This window comes from Lytechinus variegatus, chromosome 10, assembly GCF_018143015.1.
Source record: "Lytechinus variegatus isolate NC3 chromosome 10, Lvar_3.0, whole genome shotgun sequence".
Taxonomy (NCBI): Eukaryota; Metazoa; Echinodermata; class Echinoidea; order Temnopleuroida; family Toxopneustidae; genus Lytechinus; species Lytechinus variegatus.
In genome coordinates, this window is record NC_054749.1 from 27,883,689 (window position 1) to 27,894,773 (window position 11,085).

The 11,085-nt window shown below is 36.6% G+C and overlaps 1 protein-coding gene across 1 annotated transcript in view; it reads left to right on the forward strand.

Annotated features, from left to right (window-relative positions):
- Positions 1–6,485, forward strand: part of LOC121422555 (polycomb protein suz12-B-like) — a 36,572-nt gene extending 30,087 nt beyond the window's left edge. Inside the window, exons 9-14 of the mRNA XM_041617699.1 lie at positions 498–757; positions 1,792–1,952; positions 3,227–3,319; positions 4,464–4,569; positions 5,307–5,386; positions 5,817–6,485. Coding sequence (XP_041473633.1) covers positions 498–757; positions 1,792–1,952; positions 3,227–3,319; positions 4,464–4,569; positions 5,307–5,386; positions 5,817–6,312 — 1,196 coding nt within the window. The 3' untranslated portion in view covers positions 6,313–6,485. The remainder of the gene's footprint in view (positions 1–497; positions 758–1,791; positions 1,953–3,226; positions 3,320–4,463; positions 4,570–5,306; positions 5,387–5,816) is intronic.
- The last annotated feature ends 4,600 nt before the right edge of the window (positions 6,486–11,085 follow it).

An 11,085-nucleotide genomic window follows, 5' to 3' on the forward strand; every position in this document is an offset into this window, starting at 1 on the left:
TAATCATTTTCCATAAACCCAAAGCCTCCATATATGCAGGCTCAGTCCTCAACATCTTAGAATTCATAGGGATGCAGATTTATTGCTTAGCATCTCCTGCTCTCTCTCTCTCTCTATCTTCTTACATGTAATATCCACCAGCTCTTTGTTATTGAACATTGAGTTTGGTGATAACATTTCTGATGATTGATGGTATTGCTTGCATGGAAGCTGATTAAACCGTTGGAGTCTGGATGATTTTGCTATAACATATGTTTTCCATAGATTCCAGCCTGCCTACATGCAATCTCAGTCACCAATGGGTTGTACGCGTTATATGCGTGCTATGAAGCAGCACTTTTATGAGATCTTTTGAAATGCCTTTTCCCCCTTTTTTGCCTTATTTGAGTGTTTATTTTCCTTTTTTCCCCTGCAGAGCGGGAAAGTGGGCTTATGAGTTGCATTATTATTACTGTATAACCGTAATATTGTTCCAATTGTGTATGTTTTCATGACAGTACTAGATAAAAAACTAGCCAGACGAATCCACCCGTCGTCATCAAACACAGGTTCGCCGTCTAGATCTGCTTCCAAATCTTCAGATCCAGATAATGTTGAACACGTCTTCTATCAATTCCTTTATAATAACAACACAAGACAACAGACAGAAGCAAGGGACAACCTACGCTGTCCTTGGTGCTCCCTCAACTGTCAACGTCTCTACTCTCTGCTAAAACACCTTTCGACTTGTCACAGCAGATTTAATTTCACCTATGTGGTAGGTTTGCGGCTCAACCATTTTTATTTTCTAACTAATCTTTGCAGGAAGCCATCCTTGGGTTCTGTTTAGATGATAAAACCAGAAGTTTTATTCATTGTTAGTTAATCTCTTTTATTTGGACTGACAGGATCCTCATGAGCAAAAGAAGGGAGTTTTAGAAGGGCGAAGAGTTTGCACACATAGTGATAGGTTGGAAAGTAAATGTTGGGTGCTGGCATTTTATTTTCAGGTTTTTTATCCCTGAAATAATGTTTTGATCAAGAACAAGTCATATTTCTCTCTATGTTTAGCAAGTGCTAATAGAGGTTAGCACAGGCAGCAGGCAAAAACCCCCAAATTTTTATTGTATTTTCGGGGCTACTTTTCGCAACTTACTCCCTAAATCTGTATCACTGGATACGCTTTAACTTTGTGATGAATGGGGATGTCCAGGGCTCCCCTTTTTTTAGCTTCCAGGGCTCTTTTAAGCATTTAGGGGCCCCCATCTATTTTTTTCCATGACAGGCAGTATGTGTCCCCTTGTAAATATTGCCTGAAGAACCATTGTCAATGAGAGATGAATTTTGAGGCCAGCAAGGTCGGTGAGAGGGGCACCCAAGGCCTTGGGGGTAATACAAGGGCTTCTTCAAATTGATGTTTTTTGGGGGGGAGGGAATGGGGGTGCCAACTTTTTTTCTGGATCCACTTTTACCATCATCATTCTTTCCTCAGAGGACCTTCTGTTCAGTAAGTCATTGGTGTAGTGTCAAACTTTTTGTTAAGATCTGGCTGTAAACGGAGATAGAGCAGACATAGTAATGAAAATTTTAGATTTCATTCATTTATTATATAACAAAGTTTGCACTCTTCCTACATGAACATATTCATCACCCATTATTGTTGTGTTTGTCTGTTTGGATCCAACTGTAAACAGAGATGAAGCAAACATAAAATGATATTATATGCTTCATTGTATTAAATTTCATCAAAGGTTGCAGTTTTCGTACATGAATATAAATTCATCACCCATTCTTTTTCGTTGCTCACCTTAGCCTCATCACAAGAATGCGAGGATAGATGTTGCAATCAATGAACATTATGATGGTTCCTACTCTGGTAATCCTCATAATCTTATTACGTCTCATATGGGATACGCTTTCCAGAGGAACGGACCTTGTAGAAGAACACCTGTTACTCAGATTCTCGTCATGAAGTGAGTACCAATGGCAGGCCTTAAAGTTCAAGTCCACCCCAGAATTTTATTTCTTTGAATCAAGAGATAAATCAGATAAGCATAATGCTGAAAACTTCATCAAAATTGGCTGTAAAATAAGAAAGTTTAATGTGACATTTTATAATTTAGAAAATTTTTCACAAAACAGTTATATGCATATCTGGTCATATGGAAAGGAGATAGTGGATGATGTCCTTCACTATTTCTTTTGTTTCTTATTGTTTGAATTATACAATTTTTCAATTTTTACAGATGTGACAATTTTAACAAACTTCACTGAGTCACAAAATTATGAACAGTGTAAATTCCACATGTTCATGAGGAGAAAATTCAAGTATTTTCGTATAATGAAATACAAAAGAAATAGTAAGTTGGTGATGTCATCAGTCCCCTCATTTGCATACCGACCAGGATGTGCATATAACTCTTTTTTTTTTTTTAAATTGAGCGAAACTTCAAAATATAACTTTCTTATTTTACATCCGATTTTGATGAAATTTTCACTATTATGCTTGTTGGACTTTTGTCTTTTTATTCATTTCAACCTTTTCATGGGGTGGACTACTTCTTTAAAGAAAATGCCAGTTGTGGTAATGAGTTCAAATTGAAGTTGTACCGAATACAACAATATAACCACCCTAGTGTCTGTTTGCGTAAAAACAAATATTTATCAAATGCGTTCTATGACATTTGCTTCGTCGACAACTGCTCCGATGGGAAATTTGCATGTTGAGCCAAACATAAATCCTGATCGCCAAAACTAAACAAACCCTAGTTCTTATCTGTACATTATTTTGAACCAAAAACTCTCTTACAAATTTAACCCTATACCCTCTGAGATATCAAGACAGCAAATGTTATGTCACCACAAAAGGATTCTGGAAGAATATGTGTCATGGCTGAGAATTTAATAATAAAATAACATTTGATTCAAGCAAAATGGTAGGTATTTTTCCAAGTAATAACTTAGATTTTATGACTTTTATAAAGTTCAATTTATAGAAATGTACCAGATCTGGATCCACAATGATATTGTGACAATTTATCTTGGTTGATCAAACTCGTTATTGTAGATCAAATTGTATTGAATTTTCTTCTTGGTTAATGGAAACTACTGTTCATATTGATAAGTTTATACTAATCTTACAAGATTTATAAGGGTGTCAAAATGTAATGGATTCTAATATGTGATATTACCTGGTATAAATCTGTTCACTATGGTATGAGAATATGTCATTACTTTTGATGTACAGGCCTCTCAGACAGAAAGAGACTCTACAAGAATTTCAAGAAGGTGAAAAGTCAGACTACCTCATGCAAAGACCATACATCTCAGGACATAATAGGTATGACCTTTGAATTTACTGTCACAAAACTCATTTATATGTGTCTCTCAATTTTCTGTGTTAATTAAAAGGTATATGATATAGTGGGCTTTCCTATTTCAACAGATCTTTATAAGCCTGTATAACATCGATGTGAGATAGCCTCCCCCAATTTATGAGGAGAGCAGAGACCCAAACCACTTTTTGAGTCTTACCTGAAGATGTTTCTGTCCCCCCCAACATCATCACAAAAATAACATAACTGTAGCACTACAAGGACAGTATTTGAACTTAATGATGATTCTATGCACGGTTTGAAAACATTAAAATTTGTGAGACATTTCCTATTTCTGAGCAAGTGTAATGAGCAAATGTAATGAGCACCTAGCAGATGCAGATACCGGCGCTATACAAGAACCAATCATTAGATATTCATACTTGGTCTAAACCATCATTGTATACTTTCTGATTGGTCTCATTCCAGGTGGTCCAAACACATTTTTTTTCCCACAGCCAGTTCATATATAACCATTTAGACTACCCATTTTGTATACAACCAACTTGTACTAGCACTACTTAGACTATATTAGATGAACTTATTATGAATGATCCAAACTTGTATTTGATTAAGTTTAAAAAAATAAAGGAGACCAAGTGAAAATTATACCATCTGGGCATTAGACTAAATGGTAGTTACACCAAGTGAGTATAAGACCAAGTAATGGTACATCATGTAAGATCTTAGTAGACTGACTTCAATTCAGACCAAATATGCTCAGCCCATATGGTATTATACAAAGAAGTGGACCAACTGGAGGGAGTCATGGTCTAGTGGTTATGACTCTCGTCTTTCAACCTGAGGGACGGGGGTTTGATTCCTAGCCATTGCATGTTTTTCTTCCGCAAGAAATATTCCCACATTGTGCCGCACTCAACCCAGGTGAGGTGGTTGGGTACCTATCCGGTAGGAAGAAATTCCTTGAATGCTTGAGTGCCTAGGCAGTCCAGCTAAAGCCGGGGGTAATAAAAGCAGGGAGCACTGGGAGAACAGTTTTCAGAACTGCAGTGGCTACCCTGGGTTAATATACTGTTTATTACTGCTTGTTAACCAAGTGGATATAAAGCATTTATACTGGGTGTTTTTCTTCCTTGATTCTTTTCCCAGAACATATTTCCACACTCATTCGCTGCAACCAATCCGACCTCAGGAGATGGATGAAGATAGTGAAGATGAGATCGATCCTGATTGGATCAAAGAGAGAACAAGAATGGTAAGAAAAAAAATGCAAACTGTTCACGCTTTTCGCATATTTTTCCTCTTTTTTTTGCCATGAATAAGCTGTACCTTGTATTGGAGGCATATCATTTCCTGTTAAATTGCTATGGATAAGGCAATTTTTTGTTTTCTGATCATTGTGCATGTGCAATAGTCGTCTGCTTTCCAATGATAAAGCCACAGCTCAGTTCAGGGACTATGCAACCTCTTTACAGTGACCAGGGTCCATACTGCTTCTTCTTTTTCAGAATTCATTTTTTTTTTAATTGATAAAGTTTGGCATCACTGTGTAAAGTCATGTCAATCTTATCAGTAAGGAGTTTCAGTCTGAGGGTGTGGACCAAGTCACTAAGGCCAGTGGACTTCAGGGCACTTGATTGCCATAACTTGGAATAAAAATAAAATTCATACCTGCTATTTTCAACCTCAAAATTAGTTGAGAGATGCACTGTGCCAGAAGTACAGGTCATATACCATTGAAAAAGCTGAGTGGCCTTTCTTTTTTTGGTAAATTTGATAATCTTGGAATATTAGCCCCCGAAATTCAGATTTTCTTTTATTTTTGTACACTTAATAGTGTATCAATAAAAAGGAAGGGTGGTTTTAAACATTAAAAATACCATGGAAATGAAGCTGCAATCAAGTTAAAAACCAGGCCTATTTAAAAAAATCTTTGCACAGACTAAATAGTATTGTCATTTATTTTAAAGTTAATGTGTTTATCCTCAACAGATGATTGATGAATTCTCTGACGTGAATGAAGGAGAAAAGGAACTAATGAAATTATGGAACAACCACTGTATGAAGCACAAGTAAGTTGTTACAAATATTAATTGGGTTGGATACAAGATTTTTGTCAGGGGCCGTAATGTCTGTACTAAACCCCCTGTCTGTTCCAGCCAGATCTGCGCCTGATGTGTGGGTGTTTTTATAGGCATCATTTCTCCATCCTGTTCTGGTTCTGGCAATGACTAAAGAACTGTTTTATGCATTAACTTCAAATTTGGTCAAGTATGCACCTATGGTAGTGACAAGGTCAAGGGTCAAAGTGGTCATTATTTTTGCTTTTGCAATAATTGAATTTCTATTTGGGGTCACAACGCCAAAACGTTATAGATATAGACTTCATTATCTGAAAAGAATAGAAAGTAGGTGTGTTATGTATTCTTGATCTGGCAATGGCAGATGCATAAGTAAAATTAGTTTTTCCTGGTCGCTAAGTTCTTTACTTGTTTTCCCCAGTTTCATTGCCGACTCCCAGATCCCGAGGGCGTGCTCCTTGTTCATCGATGCCCACGGTGAGGACGTCCTGAGACAGAACCTGACCAGCAACTTCCTGCTTCATCTGATCAACCTCTACGACTTCAGCCTCCTGCACCCACATCTCGTCTCTCGATTCATGAATCAGCTTCTAAAGTGTGGTCAGCGGCGTGATGTCACAAGGCTCCAGGTCAATCCTGAGGAAGAGAACAGTAACCATGGTAACCAGATGAGAGAAGACGCCGATATAGGACCGCCCATCCTCTACCCTCAGGAGGAGCTTGCCGTCAAGAGGGATGACGTTGCCATGGCGATGAACACAGAAGGGGAGATGAGCACAGGTGGGACTATGGAAGAGAATCCTCTGCTGGGCAGGAGGAGCCTTGATGATAAACCTCAGCTGGAAAAGGCAACACCGAACATATCGTGCGATGACTCTAGTCCCAAACTTGATAAAAGGATTGAAGACACTGTATGAAGATAGGCCTTCTGAGTGGAATGTACAGTTATTCATGTTTCATATTTGCAGATTCAATCAAACACCTTGACCTTCCTAGGTTGTATCAGCCAGCCATTTTATCCATTCATACACAACACTACACAACGTGGTGCTACGTACTTCACAAGCTACATCATACATACAAACTTCTTGGTATGTGCTGCATTTGATGAGTTGTTTTCTTGATCTATTCCTTCAAGTTTAGCAGTCATGAGCAAGACTGTCTACCTTTATGTCACATCATGAAACCTATCTAGTAATTATGCAATTTTTGTGGAATGGACTTTGAGGAAAGCTTCATAACAGAAACTAGTTTTTCTTTTAGTCATCCTCAGGCACTAGTCGGTGGTAATTTTTCCTTCTTGTACTTACTCTTGATGTCTTTTGCCTGGAAATAAAATAAATAAATAAATATAGTTTGTATTATCAGGAGTACACATGAGATATTTTAAGGTTATTTTCTTCCCAATCTTTTCGAGCCTTCATTGAATATCATAATACATAAACCATCTACCTAATCTTAGTTGGTCTTCTTTAATCCCATTTGTTGAATTGGCCTTATAACCACATTGACCAGTTTGGATTACCCTATTTAATCTAATAAACTTGGAAGTATTTACTTCTACTGAGATGAAAACAGGCATGGCAAAACCTACAAGTTGCCAAAAATGAACTTTTAGTTTAATCCCTGCTGAAGATTCTCAGCTTAGACTAATGGGTGTGATCTTAATCATCATTACAAAGAGAAGATCATTCACTACCATATTTTACTTTTGGGAAAAGAGGGATTGACATTGACTTGTACATTGAAGCACAAATACACTCACACTGCTGTGCAGTGTGAACATATTTAATAAGTAGACACACATTTAGAGCAAAAGTTAATACTGATATTTTCATTATGTTGTGCTTCCATTAATCCTGGAGGTTGCATAAACTCATGACAAAATGAATCCGTAATTCATTTTCAGATTTTATCCCACACTTCTAATTTATGTCTGCTTTTTCTTGTACAGTCTGTATAATAGTATCTTATTCGTAGACGATCTGTATTCTCATTCAGAGACACTTTGTGGTCTATTTTTTCTGATACACTCTGTAATCTTTATCCCTGATACTTGTATTTCTATTTCTGAAAACACCTTTGATGACAAGTCTTTTTTATTATTTCTTGTACTCTTGTACTGAGAATATTCTGTAAAATCTTTTGTAATACAATGTATATTTCTGATACATTCTGTAGTGTCTATAAATGTATTTATATAACATGAAATTTCTTACTTTTTACAGTCTTTATTTCTCCCCCCCCCCCGAATTTATTCTGTGGTCTTTTTTTTTATTTTAACACTGAAAATCTTCTCATGAGATATCAGGTGGATAATTACCAATGCTGCTCAATAAGATCATATTAGTCCGAATTCACAAAGGTGGTTTTGAAAACCCATGGTTGGGTCCATGGTTTATGCAGATTTCATTTATAAATTACGCTTATTTTACTGCGTATTTAAAAAATGTCCAATGCCGATGCACGCTTTTGTCACAGTGCACCAAATTGCCGCCTGTTGCCGTGGTTATCCACGCTATTTTATTCATGAGTCCACTGTTATGAATTAATAAATCCACTCTTCAAACGGTGGACTCATGAATAAAATAGCGTATCTAACCATGGTAACAGGCGTCAATTTGGCGCTCTGTGACAAAAGCATGCATCAGCATTGGACATTTCTTATACATATGCCAGATACGCGCAAAATTATGCGTAATTAATATAGGAAATCTGCATAAACCATTAACTTAACCGTGGGTTTTCAACACCACCTTTGTTAATTCGGGCCATTATGTCTGTCATCCAGGAAACCATTATTCTCACCCTCACTTTATTACAACACGACCAAATCTTTCTTATCACAAAAATGCAAAATGTTTATGCTGCATTTTCAAGATATTCTCTGAAGAGATGGTCTTTTTGTGTCGATATTGATTAGATTACTTGTATGTCAAGCAAATCTACCTCCTACTCGTGTACTTTAAAACAATTCTTACAAAAAATGTTGATTGACATCGAGTTCATCATTGCCGTTCTCTGTGCATATAATAAACACTTTGGAGATGTACATATTATAAGCCCATATTCTGAATTCTGATTTGATTCAAAGTCTGGTGGGTGTTTCATAAAGCTGTTCATAAGTGACTTTAAGAACGACTGGTGGACCTTTCTTACGTGCTAAATAATCACCAATGAGCATTTAATCGTGAAAGTGCATGTATTTAGCATAAGAAAGGATCATCAGTCATTCTTAAAGTCACTCTTAACTTGCACTTGAATCATTTGTAATTGTCTGGGAATAATAACTAAAACAACTTTCTTCATCATTAAAGCACGATGAAACGATATAGTTAGCATGATAAAAATACAAAGTAAACCATGACATTTTCAGCTTCCCACAATTTTAGACCTTGGTCTAAATTTGAACCAGACTTCAGACTATGGGCCATACTGTTTGTATGGCCATATGGGTCATACTGTTTGTATGTTTTGGGCAGATGAGGCACCTTGTCAAATGCCTATGTCGCATCTTTTAGCTTGAATCCCACTCAGTGTTTCTCATCTGTTTTCCTGTAGTCCACATTGTTCTGCCTATGCTGAAATGGGAGGATTAGCAAGGAATATGTGCTGAGTGTGATTGCTTCAGAAAGACACTGTTGGCATTCTTGTTACTGTACCTGTCGTGTTTTTGTACCAGGTGGGTGTTTCATAAAGCTGTTTGTAAGTTAAGAGCGACTTGAAGAATGCCTGATCCTTTCTTGTTGTGAATGGTATATCCATTGGCGACGCAAAAGAAGGGTTCACCAGTCGTTCTTGAAGTTCCTTGTGACTTATGAACAGCTTTATAAAATGCCCCCCCCCCCCTGAGTCCTGTAAACACAAAGTTAGCAATAGATGTCACGCTTGATTTTCATTATATATTGTGTTCAATGCAATCAATCGTAATAAGATGTTTTATGATTGCTAACAAAGCTTTGTTTCCCGCCCCTGGGCCCATAGAGCTTAGCAAACTGATCTTAGGATTGATGTTACGAGCGATAATACACAACTACCAATGCAATCCATCATCCTGAATTCATATGGTGGTTTTGAAAACCATCGGTTGAACCCACGATATAGGCAGATTTCCTGTATAAATGACGCTCTTTTACCGCGTATATTAAAATATGTCCAATGCTGATGCGCGTTTTTGTCAAAGTGCACCAAATTAATGACTGTTGCGGTGGTTAAGTATGCTATTGTATTCACGAGTCCACTGTTTGAAGAGTCGACTCATGAATTCAAAACAGTCGACTCATAAATAAAATAGCGTGGATAACCACGGCAACAGGCATCAATTTAGCACAGTATGACCAAAGCGTGCATCAACCATTTGACATTTTTTAATATAAACGGTAAATTAAGCATAATTTATATAGGAAATCTGCTTAAACCATGGGTTCAATCGATTGCTTTAAAAACCACCTTTGTTAATTTGGGCTGTTGAGACCGACTATTAATTTTGTCAATTAAATGTTCATACCCATTAAAAAAAGGAAACAAAAACATTTTTTATGCAAGTCTTAAGGAGTTAGGAAATGCTCAGTGATATGCAACAAAAACAACTATTTGTGGAAATAATGTCTTCACCAATTTTCACCCATGCACGATTTCTGTGAAATCTTAATCGAAATAATTTTTAATAGATGAGCTGTATCTGTGCTCTAGTGTGTAGTGTTGGCTTGACTTGAATACAAATGAAGCATTTACAAACAAGTGCGTTCACTTCTATAACATTTACATCCACAATGTGCATGTTTGGAATCTACTTGTTTGACATATAGAAATAATTCAGCTTCACATCTATGTATTTCATGGTGTTAAAAATTGCTTCAACTTTGAATACTGTATTCAAATTATATGATTTGAATTATTTGACGAATTTATGATATTGGCCTGTATTCTGAACTCTGGTAAATATAAAAATCTAATGTTGTGGTTACCTATGGGTAACAAGGGCTCTGTAACACAAAGGTTTGCGATGAATTGCAAGTATGAAAGAACCACACTGATTGGTTCCAAGTCAGTATTTTTAACAGAGTGCGCATGCAACAACAATCTTGATTGGTCATTGATATTTAGGGATTGCAAACCTTTGTGTTACGGAGCCCAGGTGTGATGCAAATCCCCATAATCAAACTACACGTACCATCTCATTTCGCACTCATAACATCACAGACCATAGTAATTTTCTTCACTTTTAAAACATTGGAAAAGTCCTAATAAATTGGTAAGAAGCAAACAATATGAACATACGTTTTACACAGCTTTAACAGTTTCCATTAAAATTTTAGCCCAGACTTTATATCATGATTTAAGTTGAACTGGAGCTTAGAATACTGGCTGGTTTAGTTTGAATACTGTTAACATGTTTCAGTTGTGTGTTGAAAAGAATCAGTGATCAGACTAGTCTGGTACTTCAGACTGCGTCGAAGTAACAACAAAGGTGTGTGTATATAAAATGAAGTATGTACAGTCTTATGATAATTGTTTGTTGTATCATTGTATGAAAAAGTTTATTGTAAACTAGACATTATTTTGTTCATGTGAATGGTATCAAATTTGAAGGGCTATTGTTGGTATGTTGTTATACAGCATTCCTCAAGTCTACATGTTGTCATCTGAATTTGTCTTTTCTATTGCCTTTTTCAATTCTGTAAATTTGC